A 25432-nucleotide genomic window follows, 5' to 3' on the forward strand; every position below is an offset into this window, starting at 1 on the left:
AAAATCTGATCAAAGCGATCGTATTTCATTTCAATGCAACAAATACTTAATTTCTTTAATATATACCTACTCCTGAATGATCTGTACGAGATATGCAACACAAGAGGAGTACGAGATTGCAACACAATCTCGATGGAAGAGATTTAATTTCGTAGAGTTTTATTTTCGATCGTTCTGAAAATAATCGCAGCAGTAAACATAAACAGATGGTCGAGGTGAGTTCGCAAAGGAAATCGACGAGTAGAAGCAACCGAGACATGGCTGTCCAATTAATTTTAATTAATTTATTCGCTTGAGCGTAAGGCGACTCTGAAATGCGTACATCTCGAGGAACGTTTAAAGCGATATAATATGTTTCATTTCTGCCACGCAGTTCCGGGTGACATTTTATCAGATTTTACACGTACCAGTTCCACATTGCTTTACTAGACTGTTTTCAGAGAAACGACAGGGCTATAAATAATTCTCATCCGAGATGAAACTTACTGAAACTTGCCTCAAAGTGTTCGCGTCGAAATCTCAAGAAACGTATTTTAGTCAAGCGACGCTTTCGACGTACGTCTAAAATGAAAATGCTCATTATCTTGGAGTTCTACCAGGGACAATGAATTTAATAAATTTCCATCTTTCGTAAAAAGATGAGCAATTTACTATTAATTTAATAAATTTACATTTCTCATAAAAAGATGAGGAATTTACTATTAACCAATTATAGGAGCACCTATATCAAATATCCTAATATATATTTTAAGAAGAGTTCCAAACAAACCAGACATGTATAATCATTGTTATGTGAAAAATTCTCATCATCTATGCTACTTTGCTTACCTTGTTTCTCCATTGTTTTCTTACCAATGTGTACACATTGAACTTTCATATGGACAACAAAAATTCGTCCCCAAAGTGACATGTTACTTTTGTGCACCCACGTTTTTCAGAATAAAAATGTTATATCCTATAAACTACTAAAGACTTATTACTCCTCATACCAATATTAATTCGTATGTTCTTCATTCGTTCTCGTTGCGATAAATTCGTGTTGGCCTGTGGAATGCTTCAGACTAAGCATCTATTCACACATAGACGTACCGTAACCGTGATTTCAGAGCCGACAAGACTTATCCAGACTCTATTCCTCAGTGTTTTCGAGTTAGTAGAATTTGAAAAAATAATCAGAATTATACCATGTTTGATATTGTTAGAATTGTTAAAGGAGATCTAACGTTGATCCGGATTAGATAAAAAGGTGGGTTTACCCAAAGGAAACGTACATCCGCGCAATATCTTTTGTCTGCCCTTAAAAGGACAGACGTTTATTGACTTCAAAATTTTTCCAGAAGGCTGATGGGGGTTATCCTTTACTGACCTCCTGGGATGATCTGGCGCTTCCTCGTTAGAGTCTGTGAAGCCTGAAACAGAAAGTCGATGGAACAGCACCTTTTAAAGTACGTATAAATCGCACTGTTGACGTATCATCTACCTCCAGGCTACAAACAGTCGTATCTCTTAGGAGGTGGAAGCAATACCTCGCTACTAAGCGCAAGGTAGAACAGTGGACTATATTACCGACGATTCTTCTCAGCGAAGTAACTTTCGGTGGCGAATATGCAGAGACGAGATGGACTCCTCTCTGCACTGGATGCACTTTATGGTAGATTGTCTCGAACGAAGGGCAGCGAGAGCTCTGGTTCGCGAGCGATGAGAACCACGGTTACTAGCGGAGCTAGTCCCGGTAGCTGATAGCGGCTGATAGAGCATCTGTAAGATGCTCTGTGTCTCCCTCACATGTGTATATCTATTCATCACACGAGGATTGCGTCTAGACGAGGTGGTAAAGCTCGTACGACGGAGGAGTCTTAATACGAAGACTAGCTCACGTTGATGTCTGGTGAATGCACCGCTAACCAGTGTTCAACTAAGGAGTGGTTTCTGGTGGCTCAAAGCCAAATAGCAGTCTCAAGGAATCAAGGCGTGGTCACCGATTCCCAAAGTGCATTAATTCGCCAATAAACCGTCATTCAATTGCAAGTTGATTCGACTGTCGCACAAGAGAACGTGTAGTTTGAACAAGTCGAATGATCAGGTCGTGACAGACAGGGATGCCAGCGACAGAACAGCGCTCCTATTTTTGTCAAAGAGATTCGGTGTCCGATCTACTTTGACGAGGTGCCACTGATCGTTTCTGGTTACTAACTGCCGAACGAGGGGCAGATGCGTCTCTGTGTAGGAGCGGATCACTAATACTAATAATATCACAAATCATTGCCGTGTCTATTCTTAGCGCGTCAGGACCACCTGTCGAAGTTAAACTTTGGGTAGGTCATGTACGGCTACAGACAACGGACCTCGCGGCCGAGGGATTAATATATGATAACAGCAGAACTGAAGAAGAGAAGCTCTAGTAAGAAATACAGAACTTAGAATTTTCATTAGTAGAAGACCTATTGCCGTCTTTGTCCTTAAGAGTGAAGTATTTCAGGTGTGAGGTCACTCTCTGCGCTGTACGGCGTTCAACTCATTACTGTGCTCCGCTCAAGAGATGATCCCTGAAAAGTGTGCAGATCTAATTGGTCAGAATAAAAGAGGACACGTCCAGTCTCACATACTTTCGGCTGTCGCATACGATTCGCAACGGCAGCCACGAACAATGTAGAACGAGAGACCCCTCTTGCCCCTGTGCCGTCTCCGTGAGCATCTCTTGAGTACTAACTCGAAGGATTACAAAAGAAAATGTCTCGTTCGGTTGATTTTAAGGGCCTCCAGTGAAAAAGTAAATATCCTTTGCCAAGAAAATCTAATTTTTATGGTATCGATACGGTTTGGGCACGGTCGGAAAAATACGGTCTAGTATAAACCGTTCTATTCGAAAATAAAGAAACGAGATTTTTACTACTGGTACTGTGCACGATTTTACGGTACGTGCCCGGTTCGAGCTCGGACGAAAAAAAGTACAACCAAGTGTGAACCGTTTGATTTTAATGCTAGAGAATGATAGTATACTTTAGTACTGTCATTTTAGTACTGTCACAAACGGCATTGTTCCGTCACGGTACGATTATGTGTGAATTCTTCTTTAATACTAATATTCTACATAAGAGGTTGAAGCGACTTTAAATAACCAATATTAAAAAAACCTATTAAGACTTTTTGCTTTATTTTTACCCTTGTCACGGTACGATTATGTGTGAATTCCTCCTTAATACTAATATTCCACATAAGAGGTTGAAGCGACTTTAAATAACCAATATTAAAAAAACCTATTAAGACTTTTTGCTTTATTTTTACCCTTGGATGCATCTGTAAAATTGCACTATGTGTCCTATCATATCAATAAACAGTGCGGATTAATTAAAATTGAAAAACTTATGATAAAAATAATTTTTGTCAAACGTTGATATTTCTGAAATAAAAACACGTTGTAAAGCTAATGTTGAAAATATGTAAATACATAGAAATATGGAAAATCTATCATAAAGCTACAGTAAGAATTCTTTTACAAGGGCATGACAGAAGAATAAGAGACAAGGTCGATCATTACCAAACAATAATTGTTAATATTTCAAATAGCTTAAAACGTTATTAAATAAAAGGAGCACCCAAATAAACAGTAACTTTGTATAAAAAATTATTACTTTAATTTTTTATCCTATGTTTATAAAGTGTTCGAATATTTTTGTAATATAAAAATGAACTATTCTTCTGTTTTTATTGTATAAACAATTTGTACGTTATAAATGAAAAGCTGTATGTAACATAAAACAATGCTTTTTGTTCATTTTATATTTATTGTAAATTCAGAACATTAAAGTCAAATGTTAGCAGTAATCAAACATTTTAAATTTATGTGAGTGGTACTCTAGTTCAATTCTACCAAAAATATGCCTAACAATTCATGCAAGTAAAACTTTGTTACTTTGAATAATATCGTATCAATGAGTAGCTTATAATTTGCTCATAACGAATTAATGAAAAAATAGGTATATGACTGTAATACACGAATAAATCAAATGTAGTAATATTAATATAATTACAGAAATTATATTTCAGGATTATTAGATATTTTAGTATGTTTACATTCAATGTTTAATTTTTATTTATTCCTAGAAGAGTCTTAATCATACTGATAAAAAGTCATATTTTATTGAAAATGTTAGGACTGATAGTTTAAGTTTTATTGAATATACATATATAAAATTTCTTAAATATTTTTGGTAAATGGAAAGGTAATCTATTCATATGTTGCATAAACTACTGAATACTGAAGTTCATAGATAAGCAATGAGAACTAGTAACTGTTTGTCAATTCTTCTTTTTTTTACATTTGTTTCAGGTTGAAATGCTGTATCAACGATACTTTTTACGAATGAATCAAAGCAATATGACGCATGTTCTTGGACTCCTAGTGGGGCTGGCACTCGCTTTAGGCCTACTTTTAATCCTGAGACTCATTTTCGGGACTAATCAGCAATTTGTAGTCACGTTAGAGAGACCTGAAAACCTGTCCCTGGCCATCACACTAATCGTCTGTATTGGTGTCTATGCAGGTAAGAATTACGACAAACTTTCAACAATTAATATTTTGGAATCGAAATTTTGAACGTAATTTTGTTATTTTCAACTTTTGTTTTATTTTAGCATGTAAAATCACCTCTTTACATTTCTGACACTTGTTAACAACCATACAATATGCTTACTGTATGTTTACCGAAATATTTTCAAAAACAAACTTAATAACTTTAATGTATTTAATTCGTCATGTACATATTGATTGTGGTTAATATGCAAATACGTTAAACTATCAAGTAGTTTGGATCTCTAACGGAGATTAGTTTTTTGCGAAGACATCAAATGGAACAGATCAATATTTTCTTGAATAGTATTATGTAATATTGTTAGATTAGACATCCTAACTGATGTCTTTATTAATCAGTAGAACTCATTAAGTTGAATACATTAACACGATTTCTCGCTCTAAAGAGCCAACAGGTTATGAGATATTAACAATCGTTTCGTACCCCGTACCGAATCCCCAAATATTTCACGATAACAATGTACAAAAAATCCTTTAGATTTCTGTTGGTTCTGTACTGTACAAAATAATAATAAGAGGAAATAACAAAAAAAAATAACAAAAAACAATGTAATACAAGTAACATATCATTATTTTTCAAAGTAATTATTCAAGTAGGGTATAAGTTTTATTAAGTAAAATTACTTTTTATGTTAATATTATGTATTTAGTAAATAATTTTCTCCTAAACTCATTAATAGTTTTTCACATCCCCTTTTCGTTGGGACGAAAGTATTTATACACTACATTAGGTGTGTTGGATTCTCAGGAATAATTAACTTATATGTTAATTATAAAATGCTTTATTACTACAACAGTGTATACAGTTCGACAGTCAATCAAAACCTAACTCTCTTCACCGAAAGCGAGTAACGGTCCCCCTTAAGAGGGTAGGTAGTGGTGGAAACCCTGTAGGCCTCTTCAACGAATCTTATGAGTTTTTCCAAATTGCGTTTAGAAGGAAAAGCAAGGCTGCTTCACTACTTATTAAGGTGGAAAATGGGTGAAAAAATGGGAAAATAGGTTTCCAACAGGTGTTATTAATATTACGACTAATACTTATTGTTAAAAAGACTTAACAAAAACAATGTTAGTGTAATAACATTTGCCAAGTACATTCACAGAAACCGTGGTTATTCTGATTTTATAAAGTATCAAAACCAAATAAGACCAAGTACATTAACGAATAGTCTAGTGTGAGTTCTAACAAACTTGCAAAATAGGCATCACTTTAGGAGACATACACAAATTGGAAAATTAAACCTAAAATGTACTTGGGAACCCCTTTTTCATCAGAATTATAATCCAGAATGGTCTAATTATTAACAAGTACACCTTTCGGCAAGTTTTCCATACTATTTGTGTATCAGTTATATTTTTCTAGAAAGAAGTGTGTGTCCACCGATATCATATGTAACATGTTTACTGGATATACATATACCATGAAAAATATTTTGGTTTTCATATCACAATTATATATATAAGTTGCAATCCCAACACGAACCCATTAAGGGGGTAGATCGAAATATGTCAGGCCAGCGAAATTACCGACAAAGTGAAGTAAAAGTAGGGATTTACACCTTGACACTGCTCGTAGTTGTATGAGAAGATTTTGATGGCAGTACTATTTGCATATCGTCTTCGAGGATCTTACATGATTTAGATACCACACTGCTACCGCGACCACACAACTATTTTGCGTAAAACTACTAATAGTGATTAATCAAACATAAAGTAACTGCTCGATGGTCACACGTAACAGAACTGATAGCATTACATCAAAATAAAATTGTGTGGCGTAACCGAACATGAATATATAAATTTATAAAATACAAACCCGGGTGTGACCTGATCACCCCGTAACGCTGCAAGCGGAATTCTTTAACAAGAAGCAATTTGGTTTCCCTTGAGTACATGAAAAAACGAGATAGGTGTATGTGTGCGTGTGCGTGAGCAGTGCGGTGCGTTGGGAGAGAGCGCGGCGAGCGAAGCGTGGAGAGTCACGAAAAAAGTGGGTGCATTTCTGTTTCCCGTTTCTTTGTATTATTGCTTCCGAAGTAAAAAATGTCAGTTAGTACGAAAGGCGATCTATCTGAACCTCTCACACCATCCAATTCTATATACATAAAGGGTAAAGTGAGAAATTAAATCAATTCGTTAGTGAAAAATAAAATAGTACAGTTATCAACATGTCTGTATCAATCACCCATTTACGTTATCCGAGAAAGCTAGGTTTGTCCAGTTGATGAACGGTAATTGATTATCATAAATTGAATAAAAATCAATTAGCTCACCCCCTTCACAACAGGAGGGACATTTTAAACCCCCTTGGGGTAACTAAATACCTAAGTACGTAACATTTAGCATTGAGCTACCAATAAATTTCATTAACCATTAAATAAACGGGAAAAGATCGCATGGATTGATAGTACATAAACATTACACGTTTACCACAATACTCTCATTAAACTCAAAAACGTTAGAATAACTGTGATACACGGAGCTGGTCTTATCAGATTTATAATTATTGTAAGCTCTTACAATATGTGCAAAGCCTGAATAGCATGGGAAATGCTAAATTATACTCTATTTGTTAGCGCCGTTCTTTACTAGTAGAAAATTCAAATCAGCAATTGATTACAGTTTGTTCTTTGTTGTTCAAAGTTGAACATCTGATTTTCACGAAATGATTTTGTTTCTCGCTTCATTTTTCAATTAATAATTACTATACTTTCTATCAAGTAGGTGATACACAATACAGATTTGCAGAGTGGATGCAAGTGCGATAGACGTTTGTTTAAGTTTGAGGGAAACCTAAGGTAGCGATATAGACCCAATTGGTCGCTCGTATCTGTTTGATTCAAATTGGATTTATGATATAGTACGTGCTATTGAGATACCAGAATACACTTCGGATTTTCCATTGCTTAATTAGGTGGTTTGAAACTCAACTAGAAATACACGAATAGGGCAAGTACAAGAAAGATGCAACACACTTTGAAAAATTAGGTGTCCCTAAAGTTCGTATGGGAGACTGTCATTAGGTTTCGCGAGCAGTTAAAGAATTAGAATCCTCCAGATGACTTTAACAACAAATTTCCGTTTATTGAGCTGCTTAACTGAACAAAACTGGATGCGGAAAACTCCTTTTTCCCGCATATGGGGTCACACGTTACCATATCCATATATGATTATGTTAGCAACACCGTCGGACGGCGAAGACGCCAGCGCTGATCTTGCAGAATATGCTTACGTGTGTCTTTCTAGAACATTCTCGAAATATCACAATTATATTAGGACTGAGCGTCATCTGTCATAATAAATGCTCATTATAGTATTTCATTTCTCGTTTATCTTTGTTTAACTATGAAGATGCACCGCTTTGGTAGCTTTACACATAGATTCTAAACACAAAGACAATGAATAAAAGTCATGTATACACATGTCCGGAAACACTTAGCTTTTTAATTATCCGCTATTTTATATTGCATACGGTAAGACGCTTTCTTTAACACTCCGTTTACAGAGCGCATCAGTATGTCTAATTGCATATACTTTTTATAAATTAGTTTCAATATAATTTGAAATTATAGAATGTATTATTTGTTATCAATTACTGTATGAATATTTTCTACAGCTTCTTTCTTTATTTTCGAAATTATTTAATTTTTATTAAATCTTACATTATGGTCTTCAAATTTAATGTATCTTAGTTTTTTTAAATCATGGTATACTATCAAAATGATAAAATTATTAATATAAAGCTGTTTGAGTAAAATGGAAAAAATATAATATTTAAATAAATCTGTTCTCCTTTCATAATAAGTGATTTATCACAAACACTGAATGCATAATTCACATTATACATATGTATTATGCTTATCTTAAAAAGACAAATTTCTATTACAAAAGTAGTATGTTTGTTACATATAAATATGTATAAACACAATTTTTTCATGGAAAGTAAATTATATTTGCGTCTTGTGGTGGTGTGTTGGCAGCGGAAGATAAATAATACACTGCATCGATGAGACATAACTTTCCTGAATGCTTCGGATCGCTAAAGCCAGTCTATACGAATTTTAAGAAACTTCTATCACGACTTCGAAAACACACATAATACTTATATTATATGTTAAATTGACCTGTATATTATACTAGAATAACAAGTGTCTATTTCGCACAGAACAGTACTACGTTACCTAATATATTTTCCAAATAATATTCATAAAGGCCATTTTCATCTAAGTCGGACATTTTATCAAGGAATTAGTTAATGCTCAATTTCGATTTTCGGTTAAGTTAATTCGAACAGTACATACGCAAATGTTATTGGAAACATTCCTTTCAGTCAATGTTCTTTTATTAAAACTATAAACTTTTTCGCATCAATTTAGGTGTATATTTAAATTTTAGAAAATATGACCTATATCATTTTATTTTATAAATACAGCAATCACATTGGCAAATACTCCCTAGCACAGCTAACTCTAATCTGTGTCAACTTCCAGCGTTGGTTGCAGCAATATCCAGGCCAGGAATGAACGAAATTTGGCTAGCTGGGGTCAGTGGAATCATTTTGATGACACTTCTGGCTCTTCAAGTAGCCTTGAATATTCACCTAGCTCTCGGATCAAAGGAACATCGAAGCGGTGGTCCACTCGCAGCGGTTTGGGCCGTATGCTTTTTCATTTACATGGCCTACGCGTTGCTCCCCATCAGACTGCGACACGCTTGCATCGCTGGATTCATTTTCTCCGTAGCACATCTAATCGGCGTATTTACCCTTTATCCAGCCCATTATCCAGCCATGATGGAACACGTGAGTGCAATTACTGATGTTCATATATTGCATTTTCGCATGCAACAGTTATTTCGGTGATTGTTTTCTGAGGTTTTTAATCTCGGTAACTCCGCTTTCAGATATGACCGTGTATTTGCAAAAACACTGTGAACACGTTCAAAATTGCATCCCCATGTTGATAGCAACAAGAAATTGGTTGTTGCTTGTTGTTGTTGTATGTTTCAAAAAGTGTTCTATAAATACTAAACTGTAGAAGCATTTTTATCCAAAGTAGTAACTTTTTTAAGAAACATGGAATATCAAACAAATTTCTTGTCATTGCTTCAGTGAAATTACAGCTTAAATACCGTGATAAAAAAATAGCATATAAAATAGGAGTTTTATTTTTTTAGTTTAAAAGGAAATGCAACGTTCTAAATTATGTAACTATATGACAAAATTAATGCTGAGCTATGTATATGACAAAAGAATAACAAATAATTCAGTGTAGCATAATAATTTACTTTTTATTGTATGCTGTGAAAGTGACTGATGCAACTTTCTAATATACTTATGGCCCTTATTAGCTTCATTTTTTAATACGTTTTAACTGTTTTTATTTTTCATATACAGTATTTATTAATCTTCTTCTATCATTATCACTAACCACTCTGAAACATAGAGGGTGTTCCAGCGAACACTGTACAGTGCGTTAATTCGTAAAGTATTGGAGATAACAAAAATTGCTCATACAGGATTGCATGGTTCGAAGGGGCCAATTTATTACCATAGGCGAATTTTTTATATCATTATTATTACATGAGATATGATGGTCAAGTTTGGTTTTTTAAATAGAACTGTATATTTTTTTACAGATCAATTAATAGTGTGTTTCAAGACGAATCCAGCGACATCTAATTTATGTACCTTTTTAAATTAATTTTCAAGATATTGTGCTTACAAGTTTAGTGATTTTCCTCAGAAGAGAATCTTTCTGATCAGCAGGTACTGCGGGCGGTCTATTGTTCCCTCCCGATGGCGCGTGTTAGGCATTTCCCCTTGAAACCGATACTAAGGTTCTCTTTCGACGAAAATCGCTAAACTTGTAAGCACAATATCTCGAAAATTAATTTAAAAAAGTACATAAATTAGATGTCACTGGATTCGTCTTGAAACACACTGTTAACTGACCTGTAAAAAAATATATAGTTCCATTTAAAAAACCAAACTTGACCATCATATCTCATGTAATAATAATGTTATAAAAAATTCGTCTTCGCTAATAAATTGGCCTTCAAACCATGCAATCCGGTATAAACAATTTTTGTTATCTCTAATATATTAGAAAATAACGCACTGTACAGTATTCGCTGAGACGAACCTGTATATTTTTTTCTTATTAAAATAGTCTTCTACGCAGTTCGCTAAGTGAAGAGTTGTTTTCCTTGCAAAAAGTAAAGCCCCTACCAACACTTCAGCCTGTAGATTTGTTTATTTGCAAATATATTCATTTTATAACTTTTGCTTCTCAGAATTTTATTTTACTTTTTCTGTGGCATCCCATTTCAAATTGTATCATGAGATTTTCTGCACTCATTTGTAACTCTTATGATAACTTAGAACGAAAAATCTATTTTCTCAGATATTAGTAGAAGTAGAAGAAAATGGTAAATGTAAAGCTTGCTCAGTTTTTCGCAAAGAACAGTACGGCATAAATAGAATACTGTCAAAATTTTAGGTGCAATTAATTTAACTTGGGTTACCATATTACTGTAAATATTGTTAACGGCGTGATATTTTTCAGGATTAATTATTTACGAGTAGTATAAACGACATTTTAAAGTAATAAACATACACTTTGGCTAATTTCACTCAATTGTTTAGAAGTGGAGAAAATCAAGGTGATTATTTAAAAAGTTATATCACTAGAACTAAGGCCTAGTGGTAGCTGTAAGTATAGGAAAAAATTTTTCGAATTGTTGTAATTACTATTTAGAAAAGACAGTTTATTCCGAAAATGTACTTACAACTAACTTAACCTGTTTCCTATTATAGTATATTATAAACTATTTATATTTAACGAAATACGAGTTACATACCAACTTCTTGCTTATCGGTATCGCTTCTATCTCTGTCACGATTGTCAAGTTTGGTTGAGGAGCTTCTCATTAATCGCTGGTTAATACGGTTTCGTATACAATTCCTATTCACGGATTCCTCGATGCGTTTAACGGAGGTTTCTACTCGAATGACAAATTGTCGCCTTGGTTGTTACAATATTACAGCACACGCAGTATATTTCGAACAAAGCTATTGACTCTAGACTACTGGACGCGATGATGATCTCTAATGATGTAAATTCTCCTTTTTGGATCATAACCTAAAAAAGAAGGATGGTTATACATTGCTTTGCCGAATTATCTCGGCGGAGTCAATCGCAATCTCTCATCGTAATATTTTGACTTATGAAATGCTGGTACATTTCTCGCAAATTAACGACGGAAAAAGAGACCAGATGAAGATTAGATGTAACATAATGATGGTAGGAACGCAGAGTAGGTTCTTCTACCTCTACTATATTGATCGGATCGGATGGAGCCCTTGCTCCCGATATCGTTTGGAGCCATGGTGAAGATCAAGCTTCTGGTAGGGAGCGATCAAAGTCGTTACTCCGATAATAGTTACTGAGAAAGGATGGTCTTTCGGGAAAGTCCGACGGTTGCGCTGCAGGTTCAGAGTAGAGTCGCTCAAGACAGACTCTGGACAGCTATAGGTCTACATTTAAGTAATTAAGTAAGTATTATCAGTAAAGCTGGTTATTTCTAATTGTATTGGTATCAATGCAGTAATATGTCGTACAAACTAAATGGAGTTTTCAGTGCTATGATGATTTTTTTTCATTAACCCTAAGCGGAGATTACGGAGGCCTCTATCCTGTCAGGAATCTAGTGGATGAAAGGGTGTAAGTCGGTTCCATCAATTTCAGTTAGCGTGATCATGTTATCAGGTGGACTTTTACATTAAATATTTTAGAAAAATTAATGGCATTAAAAGATTTCTGTTAAGAATTGCACGAAACAAATTTATTAGGAACCGAATAGCCCACTACCTACGAATTAATAACAGTTCTTGCACTAACCAAAGTAGCTACCAAAAGAATGCAATATGAGTAATTAACGGTGAGCGACTTTTATTCAGCGTAAATTGATGTCCAGTAAAATACAATTAATTCTAAAAGATATTAAATGTCGTACACAATCGAGAATGTGAAATCCTTGAAAATAAATTAAAATTATCTTACCTTTCTCGATCCGAGGTACAAAAATCTGTTATCTTAGGAAGAAAGAGGCGTAACTACTGCTTATTTAATAAATATTTAGAAACTATACGAAGCATTAAATTCACCTACTCATTGTGCGATACCTAGAGAAAATGTTACTTTTGCTATAGACATTGAATTACTATTGCTAGAAAGGTATTGAGGTATTGAATTACTTTTGCTAGAAAGAGATACTGAAATTGAACTAAACAGAAGAAATTCAGTCTTTAATATAACTAGTGCATTAAATACATTTACTCACGTTCCACGAATAAAAAAGCTATATGTCATGACTATGCTAGGTCGAACTTATACTCCGAGTTTGATAGAAATTAATATATACAAGGTGCTGCAAAATTGACCTTAATCAGTTTTTTCAAAGTCAAACAAATTAATTTGAAATAAAATAAAAATTAATTTTACTCGTGAGGAGGACTAAAGTTAAAGAATCCATAAGTTGGAACTCAAGCGTTTTCTTGGATAGTGATGATAACGTTTCATTACATTTTGGACTGATTTTATTTATTATACATCACCTTTTGTCCACAGTTTTGGTTGCGTGAATGTCGTGGTTTAACTGAAACTATCGTTAATCCTTCAAAAATAGCGCAGATATTGTAAAAGTGTGTTTAAAACCTTTATCTTGGATAGTGATGATAACGTTTCATTACATTTTGAACTGATTTTATTTATTATAAATCACCTTCTGTCCACGGTTTTGGTTGCGTGAATGTCGTGGTTTGTTTGAAACTATCGTTAATGCTTTAAAAATAGCGCAGATATTGTAGAAGCGTGTTTAAAACCCTTACCAGTGTCGTGTTTCATGTAGGTCCGAGATAATTACTTTTTCTACATGTATTAATAAAACTACTTCCATAAGAATTTAGAAGTTAGCAATTGAAACTTCTTCAATTGGATACAAAGTTCAATGACTTAATAGAAAATCTCTTTCTTCGCCTGGAGGAAGCAAGTCGTGCTCGTATCCACTGCTATAAAGAGGAGCGTGTTATTGTTTGGCTCGTGTGTATCTACTGATAAGTTTACATAAAATAAATCGTAAAGTACGTATGTCACGCATGACATACGTGAAGGAGGTCTCCATCTTTACAGAGTTCATTGTCTATAAAAACTTCGTAGAAATGATGTCATGTGACGAAGATTTTATCGTTACATACTGCAAAAACGAGAACGGGACCACATTTCTTGGAAAACATCCTGTTCACGGATGAAAGCAGTTTCCCCAGTATCAATCTCCTTAACCAACAGAATGCCAAAATTTGAACGTTTAGAAACTCTCGTGTCATGATACAGAGATTCAGACGCTCTTTACTGTCAACGTATGGACAGGAATCATTGGTTATACCATAGTAAGTTCTATTTACTTACCGGTACAATTAAGAAGCCATGATTGTTTACAATTTCTTCGTTCTTGTTTTCTAACAAACTGTGTAATAATTGAAGTGCAAAATAAAACATGAATTTCAGAAAATTAGATTGAAACGAAGATTTCTCGATAAAGTAAGGAGTAATATAAGACTGGGATTGGAAAAAAGTTAATCGGTACTATGCTGAATTGTCTTAAAGGTATTATAGAAGCGAAAGAATACCATATCCGCTGGTAATTGAATTAAAATATGTAATAATTAATATAGATTTGAAAGCGTTAACTTACTTTCTTACAATGGACAAAACATAGATCTTTCATTTGTTTTTATGTATTTATTACCATAAATTTAAATTATTGTTTTATTTGTTTTTTAATTGTATAAAAGAACAATGAAATAATTAACCCAAGCACTTATCATCTTTGTTAAGCGTGTTTTACTAAAGTATTTGAACGAATGATGATGAAAAGGCTTGAGTGGAAGCTGGGTAAAAGTACTCTGTAAGGCTGATATTAACTACGTCAATTCTTCTTTTAGCGGGACGAGAAAATAATTTAATGAAAACGAATCATGGTATAGAATTAATAAGTTGGTAAAGTTATACACAGAAGTTCCAAAATTGTGCAACTTTGTGTAAGAGAAATTGGCATTCGGACAGCGGGCTGTTTTACATTCATGTGTAGTGCCAGCGGACTCAGGGTCACTTTTGACCTAGCGTTCGCCGTCCGAGGGTTAAGGGGACAGACTCCTTCGGGGCCTACTCCGAATCGATCGAAGCGCTGTTGCGAAGAAACAGGATTAGTCAAAACATATAATTTATACATGAGATATTTGATAATGTAGCATCTAGCGTTATCTTGTTGAATTACAAATGAGAAGTGCAAAGATATAATTGCCAAATCGCATCGTAGGAAAGTTCTGTCACGCTGTTGCCACATCAATTACAATTTGATCCATCAGTAAATCTCTACTGAATACGCCTTGAGCCGATATTTTACTTCACATGGAATATAGAAAAGAACGTAGCGAGCAAGAAAGAAAGAGTATCACGAATGAAACAATACATATGTGCCCATAATTATGAAAGTGGTCTAAGTCAATTCAAACGTTAAAAACAACATTTTCGTACGAGATTCACACAAAATTTCACATTCATAATAAATTTTCATTAATCAAAACTAATAAAATACTAAATTACAATGTTATATAATATAGAAATATTTTCTAATTTATTCAAATGTAATTCTTTCAATATCCCAAAATAAGAAATATACGACTTAGACCACTTTCATAATTATGGACACATACATATTAATTTGTTAAATCGTAAAACTTTTATATATAGAATAAATAATTCATTAAATTCATACTATTTATTCATTCATTCATACTTTTTAACCCTTTAATGTAAATTGTTGCACATATGAATCACCTATAAAATGCCTTCTAAAATCAAAAGACTGATGCAAAATGAATTGTAGACTAAAAGTATCTTATCAAAATTAATCCGTTTAAATTTCTAATAGAACTTTTAAACCAATTATGCACGCCAATTATTTTTAGTGCCTAAATAATGTACATTATTTTTTGTTTAAGCTGGAGATGTTGCGCATTTAAGGATTAACTACATGCTGATCGATCGTTTTGCAAATTTGTATGCAAATACTATGAACCAAAACACAAAATACGGCTAAAATAGAATTTTGAATTTTTACGTTATGAGTAAAATAATAACATTTATAGTTAGACTATAATTAAAAAAAAAAAATAAAAAGCTACCAAGAGATTCTAACCCGACACCAGCAGATTATGAGTAAATGCCTAATTCTCATTCAGCTAACGTACTTTCACGTAAAATTAGTGGATGAAACTACAATTTATGAACAATTCCAATTGTTCGTGTATAGTAGATAATAACTATTGAAGGATAATGATTTTTAAACCACCTTTACTTGCTACATTTTCATCGAAACAAGTGTTACTCACACTGAACCTCTCGTACTGTTTGCAACGAGTGCAAGACGTTGCGAGTATACATTAGCAATGTTATTATTTATACATTTAGTGAACAATACACAACATGTATCATAATATAATGGCAAACAGTTTATGGGGATATACGTTTTTCGTAAAACCACTCGTTTCAGGGATCAATTTCGCACAAAATGTAGTCTAACTAGGAATGCTATTATTTTGTTTATAAAGTAAAAATTCAAAATTCTATTTTAGCCGTATTTTGTGTTTTGGTCCATAGTATTTGTATACAAATTTGCAAAACAATCGATCAGCATGTAGTCAGTGAAAATAATGGCAATATACTATTTTTTAATGTATTTTTTAAATAAATTGATATTTTTGAAAACTGTTTACATAGGTGGATTCATCGTTCAAAAATACACAGTTTCCCCATTTATACCATTTTGCTACACGCATTAGTTTTCGAGATATTAAACGAAATATATTTTCCAGCCCCAACTTTGGGTGTGGTTTTCACACCCTTTACATGAATTAGGACCGATAAAAAAATACATGTCGAATATTTTCGGCTATTCTATAATCCTGCAAAGTTTCATAAAAATCGGAGATTTTCACCTAGCAATGTTCCCTTATTAGTAAGAATTATTACTATTACAGTAAGATAATCATTATTATTATAGTAAGAATCTATAGGTGAAAAAACCATTAAATCGTAAGATGTTTGCAAAAATTTCATTTTAGCAGCTATCTTGCTAGTTTACAGTTTACTCGCACTGAGTTCGAGAAACTGACCATAAAAGACAATGGAGTGTAAATGTGTCGTGTGGTATTTTGAACGAGAAAATAATTGGGTTACACTTCATTACGGGAACGATGACAAGACAAAAATATTCTCAATTTTTGCAAGAAGATCTGCCAATTTTGTTGAAAGATGTCTCAACAACATGACGGCTGCCCTGCTCATTATATACGAGTAGCAAGAGGAACATTGGATTCTAGGTTTCCAAACCGGTGGATTGGACGAGGTGAAATTGTTTCATGGTCAGCACGTTCGCCTGATTTGAATCCACTGGATTTCTTTTTGTGAGGTCTGCTAAAAGAAACCATGTATATCAATGATCCAACAACAGTTGAAGATATGCATCAGCGTATCATCACAGCATGTGCAAATATCACCTAGTGTATACTTATCATAGTTCAACATTCCTTCAGAGCCCGTTGACAGCAATGTATCAACGTAAACGGCCATCATTTCGAACATTTATGAAACACAGGTATTCCGTTTTCATATTTTAAATCTTATACCTTTTCTCTGTCCGTGACCTCGAATGAGCTTGAATAATAATAGTCACTTAATTCCTACTGAATGGAACTATCATTGTAGGTGTTTAAAAAGGGGTAGTTCCATTTATAAAAATGAAGCTGATATTTCTAAAAAGAATGACAAAAAACAAACATTCTTTTAGCATTGTGTGAGCTCCATTGAACCATTCAACTTCGTCCTTAAGACATGTAACGTATCTTTAAAAATAACAAAGATATTTGAGGTATCTTTATCTCAAACTTTGAGGATATAGAGAGGCTGGTGATGGAAGCGATGGTGGAATCAGATCATATGCCGCTGGTGGTAACTTTGAAACACAATGGACAAGGAGAACGAATTAACTAGAAACGGATTAGGAAAGAAAGGAAAAAGACGAGGATAAAGTGGACGGAAGAGGTAAAGAAAAAGTTTAAGAAAAATAAAACATAGACGACACTGGCTGTGTAATATTGAAGGGATGTGGATCACACATAGCTCTGTCAACAATACTCTTGCATGTTCCCTCCTCCTTGAGTAAATTTTTTGAAACTTTATAGAATCAATAGCCCATATACATAAGCCATTATACCAAATTTCAAGAAAATTTGAATAAACGATACCAGAGATATAAAACTAAATAGATGTCAACATGTATGTGTATTTATATACAGAATTTTGTCATCAGTTTTTTGTTCTCTTTGAATTCAGAGCATCTCAAAATGCTGAAAAATTTTAAAAATTGAACGGGAAAGTGGGGAAGGAAGAGAGTTACAATTTGACCTGTAATAATACGTTCCGTCTATTATTTTGTAATAAGTGGGAAAGTAATATGATAATTGTATTGGGAAATGATAGAATTTGTTCTACCTATCTCAGATAAATCGGACGTAGACTAGGAATGGTTGCATTTTGTATAAGGGAATGTTGACCAAAAGGGGAAACTCAGGATTTGCTGGCCTGTCCTCTGTCAGATAAATTAAGTTTACTTTTTCTATACAAACATATAAGATGTAGGGGAAATAGAGGTAAGTTAACAATATTTCGAAGCGAAAATAAATGCAAGTTTTGTATTTGTTGTACAAAAAGAATAATGTTTTACCATAACAATGGTTATATTCCGTAAGAATACTTTCAAATGTTAAGTTGTTCTAGAATAAACTTGGTTAAATTTGAAATAACGATTGAAGTTAAGTTCTACGAGATTCTAAAAGTATCATATTTTCCCAGTAGATCATTAACTATTTCAGCAATTACCAATTCTTCATTTACTGACAAATTTGTGGCTTGCTATTTTTGCAGACGGACTTTCAAAATGTTTAAGTTTGTACATAATCGTCAGAATATCAGTCCGTCAAAAAACGCATCCACTGTAACCGTAGCCTAAATGTGAAACTACAGTAATATCAGACACAAATTCATATTTATAGAACTTAGCATGTAGAAATGCTTTATTATTTTTCGTAATTGATTCAAATAGACTCAACAGTTTTGTCCATATTTCGATCGATGTCTCGCATGACTTTATCATAGAATGGTGTAATTCAGTAAGAGTGGATGCCATTAGTCCACATGCTTTTACATCGCCTGTGTTCCACTCACATATCACAAACTTCGGAAGTCTCTAACTATGCTTTCACATCGTATTTTCATCTTCGGAAGTTTTTCTGCAATAACATTGGCGAAACGGAGTTTGTTTCCATTCTGCACATACTCGAATAACTTTTCCAATATTTTACAAAAGTCGATATTTTCACTAAAGTTTTGTCAAAAGTAATTACGAACCACGTTGTGCTGTCATGGTACGAAAGATTTGTTAAAGAGATGGTTAGTTATAATTTTGCATTGCAGAGTAGAGGTGCTACTATCGAATATCGATAAGTTGTCCACACCTTTTAAATACTTAAGGATATATTGATAATATCGTCAAGATGTCGTGAGGACGACTAACAATAAAGGCCGACGTGCAGAACAGAAGAGCAACGAGCAGGGTAGCGAAAAATAAAAATCTTTTTACAAAAACTAAGCGAATGTTGATGAATTCTTGAGAAGGTATTCTAGTCGCTTCTGTACGAGTTGCTGTGCTATGTTTCGCATAACAAACGCGAAAGGCAGTTTCTTCGACTATCTTCATGCGCACAAAGAACCTTGGAAGTTTGACAAACGACTATTTAAATTGTATGTAGGCAAATACAGTATAGAACCAGGGATAGCTAATTGCTGTGATGCGCTGCTCTATTCTGCTCTGCTCTACTCTGCTTTGCTCTGCTCTGCTCTGCCTCTGGAGCTCGTAAATATGTATGCATTGGCTGTGGTTGTAGACAATCGCAGACGTACCTTAGAGTGACAAACGTATATTAAATTTAATATAAATATTTACCCTTGTTAGAACTTACGATAAAAAGCATGTTGGTATATTTTGGCTGCAAGTTTGTCCTTCTGTAGAAGAAAATCTGTCTGATTTTTGAAAATAGGCGTTCACTTAGAACAGAAGACAATGGTAATGACAAACACTTTAACGCTAAAGTAAAAAGCACTGGAAAAGCTTCTCTACCATCCGTGTTCCACCTCATTATTGGACCGTGTTTTTCATCAATTAAGTTACGTTTCAAATACCCGTAAATTGTATTTCTATGCTTATCAAAAATATGAATATAAATTTTAATTTCTCAAAATTTATGACTTTTTAAATATTTATATTCTTAAATTCGATTTTATTTTAGAGTTCGGACTCGAGTAGTAAAATAGACATACGGGTAGACAGAAATGTGGAAGAGTAGTAAACATCAAATTCGATTTTCTTAAAAACAAGGTCTTGATGAAAAAATTAAATACCAAATTTTTTCCTTATTTTTTTACGTAGAATTACCCCTTGGCCGGTTGTACTACGATTTTCCACCCACCCTGTATATGTATATACGCATTTATTAAACTTCATCTTTACAAATTTTTATGTTTTTTCTCACAAATAGAACCTTGTGTTTAGTCATGAATTAAGAATCTAAAAAATGCAAAGTTGAGGACGAATATCGTCAGTTTAACGAAAAGTAGATACACAACTATTCTTCCACTTACACAAAAGATAATGCTGTTTGTATAATATGTTGCAAAAATATATTTGTTATTAAGGAATGTAATACCAAGAGGCATTACGCAACTAAACATTTTTCAAAATTTGACAATTTGTAAGTACAGTTACGAAAGGACAAGGTGAATCAACTGCAAACAATTTTAAACAACAGCAGAATGTATTCAGAGTGCTTTATTGACTGCAGATGCAGCAGTTCAGGCAAGTTATATTGTTAGTTAAATTTTGGTAAAAAGAATGAAACCATTCTCTGATGCTGAAATAGTAAAAGAACGTTTACTAGCAGTAACAGATGTTGTTTTCCCTGATAAAAAGGATATGATTACGAAAATTAGTTTATCGTGATTTATAATCACAAGATGATCTTTCACAAAGTATCCAACCAAAATTTGCAGGGTCATATTTCTAAGTTAGAGTGGATTTCATTGGCTCTAGATGAAAGTTGTGATGTAAGTGAGATGGCACAGCTTATTGTTTTTTTGAAAGAAACAGATTCTAGTTTCATAGAAGAATTACCATCTTTAGTCCCATTAAAGGAAACTACTACCGGAGAAGGTACATACACGGCACTGAAAACTGCTCTTTATCAATTAAAACATGCCATTAGAAAAAATCGTTGGAATAATAACAGATGGGGCTTGAGCTATATCTGGTATGAATATTGCTCTGTCGGAATTATTATCCAGAGATATAAAAGGATTAACAGTACGCGAAATAATGATTTTCCACTGCATTTTGCACTAAGAAAATTTGAGTGTAAAAGTTTTGAAAATGTCCAATGTTATTCTGCCAATCATTAAAATTATAAATCTTATTAGATCTCGGGGATTGAATCATCGCGAATTTAAGGAATTTTTAAAATATATAGAAATCTAATATGGTGATGTTCTTTTTAACACTGAGGTTCGGTGGTTAAGCCCGCGATACAATGCTTAAGCGCATGTATAATTTAAAAAATGAAATTTAATTATTTTTGGAGATAAGCGATAACCCCTTTCCAGAATTTAATGACAAGGACTGGATGTGTGATTTTGCATTTTGTATTGATATCACTCAACATTTGAATGAATTAAATATAAATCTTCAAGGACAGAAGAAATTTATTCATGAAATGTTCGGTAAAATAAACGGTTTTAAAAAGAAATTAAATATCTGGCATCGACAACTGGAATTAATATGGTTCATTTTTCAACTTTGAAGGAAGAAAATCCACTTGACATGATAAAATATGCAAAAGAAGTACAAAGACTGCAAGAAGAATTTAGTTTGTGATTCAAAAATGTACGCAAAAATGAAATTAATTTTTATACTTTCTCTTCACCTTCTAATATTGCTGTTGAAATGGTTCTCGAAAAATTTCAAATAGAAATAATTGATTTGCAAAGTAATACTGAACTAAAAAATAAATTCCAAAATGTTAGTTTTGTTGACTTTTATGAGTTATTTTCCGATTACTACATTTCCATCACTGGCTAACCACTCCAAACAAATAAGGTGTTTATTTAGTAGTACATATTTATGTGAACAACTGTTTTCGAAAATGAAAATTCTAAAGAATTATTGTCGAAATCGTCTGGATGACAATCGATTAAAGAACTGCATTACAGTTGTAGCTTTAAATATATCTCCAAGTATCGAGAAGTTTGTTGGCGAGAAGCAAAACCAAGTATCTAACTAATAAAGCAGCAACTACACATTCAATGTCTTTCAATAAATAAAATACACGTATGTACATACATGTTTTTACGTAGATATTAAAAATATTATTAAAAGATATAAATCAAATTAAAAAAAGAATTTCATTGAAGTTTCTCTGAAAATAAACAATGGCCGTCCTATGAATTAAATTATTCTATTGATATATTTAAATATTTAATGTTATACTCGCAATATGGTATCTTAGATTTTCAATTTTGTCACGCTGCAAAATAAAGGTTGCTCTCCATTGCTCTACTTCTTTAATTATCATATTATTATATTAATTCATATCATTGTTATAACAACCATTAATTGTTATATTCGTAAAACAAATCGTATTATTGTTAAGCAAACTTGCATCATTATATTATTATCAAGATTCGAGTTAGAAGTTATTGCTAAAGTTGCCAATAAGATCGTTTCCCAATAAAATAGAGTAAATTGTCAAATAAACTATTATTGCAAAAAGATCTAAGCTTGTAGACTTAAATCTTTAATCGCACGCCATCCGATTCTGCTCCTTTTCGCTTCATAGAACGCCGCTCTTCCACGAGTAACATAGTTCCGCTTACTCAGGTCGTTCGGAACGTTATCCAAGTAATAATATTTTCAAGTTACTTGCAAACTGCTCGTAGAGAGGGTGCAGCATAATTTTCTCAGTTTTACGGCCCTCAAGTCTGGGCAAAGAATGTATAAAGCTGGATTTATACATGTCTGTTCCGTTCCGAACCGTACCGACGGCAAAAGTATTTGTCCCTTACTTTCAAATGGAGCAGTTTACACCGAACATTCCATGTCCATCCCGCGAAATGTTAAATGGTTTAACCGACACATGAAGTCTATTCCATTTCGTTGTTGTTGCGAAAAGCGGAATATCATTGGCGCTATCCCTCTGGCTTTCTGTCGGTGACCTACGGAACGCCTCTCAAAATCGAGTTCTCGGGTGGAGACCTCTCAAACGATGCACTCCGAGGGTCCTAAACAGTATTCGTGAAAACAAGAACAGCAGTAGGTCATTCAGTAATAAAAATTGTAATTTCTGTATTTTGCCTGAAGTTTTAACGAACGTGTTACTAATGAACTGCTGATGTTTTGCTGTTAAAAATGATATCAAACATGATATAATTCTGACTATTTTTAACGATTGATGAGTGTTCTATGTTGAGAATATCCTGCCACAGGTGACTGCAGACGCGCATCGTCACTTTGTAAGGTAAATATTCCACTGATTGGACATGCCCAGTGATTGGACATCGATTTACATTTATATTAATATTAAGCTTTGCACCCATAATTAAGACATTTAAAAAATTGCATAATATTTTTTAACATTTCTTTTTACAAGAGAACAGAAAATGTTTTTGAACGTAGAATATATTATGAAAAAAAAATGTTATAATACAGTAGTCCAGAAATCGACGTATCCAATTTATGTTCTTAACACCTCCACTAAAAGAAGTTCCGCAAATTAATCTTAAGCAAATTAATACTAATTTGTATTTTTCGTTTTCATAACAAGTACGGTATTTACAAGCTCATTAAGGAGTGTAGAATTGAAATAAATTTTAGTGTTAATCGAAAATATTCCATATGATTTAAAAATCAATATGTTTATTAACTGGTCCATAAAAGTGCTTCGTATCACAGCCTTTAGATATTTACGTAGCAGTTCAACATTTTTTGGAGTATATGAAAATACTGATAAACTCATTAAGCAAAACATCAATTTCAGTAATTTTTGTTTGCACTTCACATATTTATACATCAAATTAAATGTAAAGAAATATACTTTATGTTGAAAAGTAATAAAAACTTATTAAATATTTTGTTTGATAAATATAACCTCATAACCTAATATGTATAAGAGAAAGAGATAGAAGAGGAATAAATAAAATAATTGATTTCAAAAAAAAAAAGAAGATAAGAAGAGCAAATATTTAAAAAAATTAAAAAGGAGAAGGAACTAGAAGAAAAGAACCAAATAACTGGAAGTAAAAAAAGAAAATAAAAGGTGCAAATACTTAAAGAAATTGAAAAAGAGAAAAAGTAGGAAAAAAGAAATAAAATAAATAGTCTTAAAATGAAAAAATTGATAGATCAAAAATTTTTTAAAATTAAGAGAACAGGAGAAATGCAAAATAAATAAAATAAATAATTCATAATTATATTTTAATACTTATTATTGTTTTTATTATTTTATAGGTTTTATTATTTGGAATTAAAATTATATAAATTTTTCCTGTTAATGAGAAAATACACTTCTTCTTTCCTTTCTTCCATTTTTTTTACAATTGTATGCTTAATATGTTAATCAATTATAAACTTATTATAATTACATTTTTAACTTCTTCAACTTACGTTGTATTATAATCAAACAATTGGAAACAGAAGTTTTTAATATTATTTGGGATTGAAGTGTCCAATAACTAAGATATGCAAGATTTCTGTCCAATTATTGGGCCATCGGAAGGGTTTCACATTTTCTAAAATTTCAGTATTTCACTCAACAACGAGATTAATTTGATATGCAATTTGAAAAATAGACGGTCTGCTCTTTCAAATGAGTTTACCCACATATTAGTTTATGCCTTATTAGTCTAATAAGTGTCTTATATCGGAAAGTCTTTCCTTAACCGTCCAATCACTAGGACTCTTTTCTTATTTCTCAGTCCAAAGTTGTTGATTATTTGCACATATTACTTCACATATCCACATCTTACGATTTTCCTATCCGTGAATGTTGAAACACCATACGAGAACATCGTTAAATAACATTAAGCCGGCCTACTCTTTGCAATCCAGAGGGCAAGTCAAAGAATGCTCTATGAAATTTTGGAGTAGAAAAGGTTAATGTGTCCATCCTCGGATTAATTTTCTGGTCCAAATTTATACACGAAAAAATTGCGTACACCACTAGAAGTATTAGTGTAGAGATTGAAGAAAAATCGCGCATACAACGGAAATATCGTGAAAAAAGAACTAGATTTGTAAGAAAACTCGATACGTATCATTAATATTGGCACAATCGTTCGGTGCGAAAGTCCGTCGAACAACTAACTGCGGCTTTTTTATTTTCTGCTTGCATAAAACAATGTTTACAATCGATTTATGATATTAACACATTAAGTACAGCACTTTGCTCGCTCAACGTGCTTCCAGGGCCCGCACATTTTTGAGCGCTCCACGAATCGATTATTAAATCGCCGAGTTTTCTTACAAATCTAGTTCTTTTGTCACGATATTTTCGTTGTGTGCGCGACTTTCCTCCAAATTTAGAAAAGAAGGGCAAAATTGATTTTCCATGCTAGGTAT

The 25432-nt window shown here is 33.1% G+C and overlaps 1 protein-coding gene across 1 annotated transcript in view; it reads left to right on the forward strand.

The window, feature by feature from the left end:
* LOC143180604 (adenylate cyclase type 6) overlaps positions 1–25432 on the forward strand; it is a 393507-nt gene that overhangs the window by 184406 nt on the left and 183669 nt on the right. Inside the window, exons 6-7 of the mRNA XM_076380460.1 lie at positions 4331–4544; positions 9082–9392. Of these exons, the coding sequence (XP_076236575.1) occupies positions 4331–4544; positions 9082–9392 (525 nt within the window). The remainder of the gene's footprint in view (positions 1–4330; positions 4545–9081; positions 9393–25432) is intronic.

The sequence above is a fragment of the Calliopsis andreniformis genome, chromosome 6 (genome assembly GCF_051401765.1).
Source record: "Calliopsis andreniformis isolate RMS-2024a chromosome 6, iyCalAndr_principal, whole genome shotgun sequence".
Classification (NCBI taxonomy): domain Eukaryota; kingdom Metazoa; phylum Arthropoda; class Insecta; order Hymenoptera; family Andrenidae; genus Calliopsis; species Calliopsis andreniformis.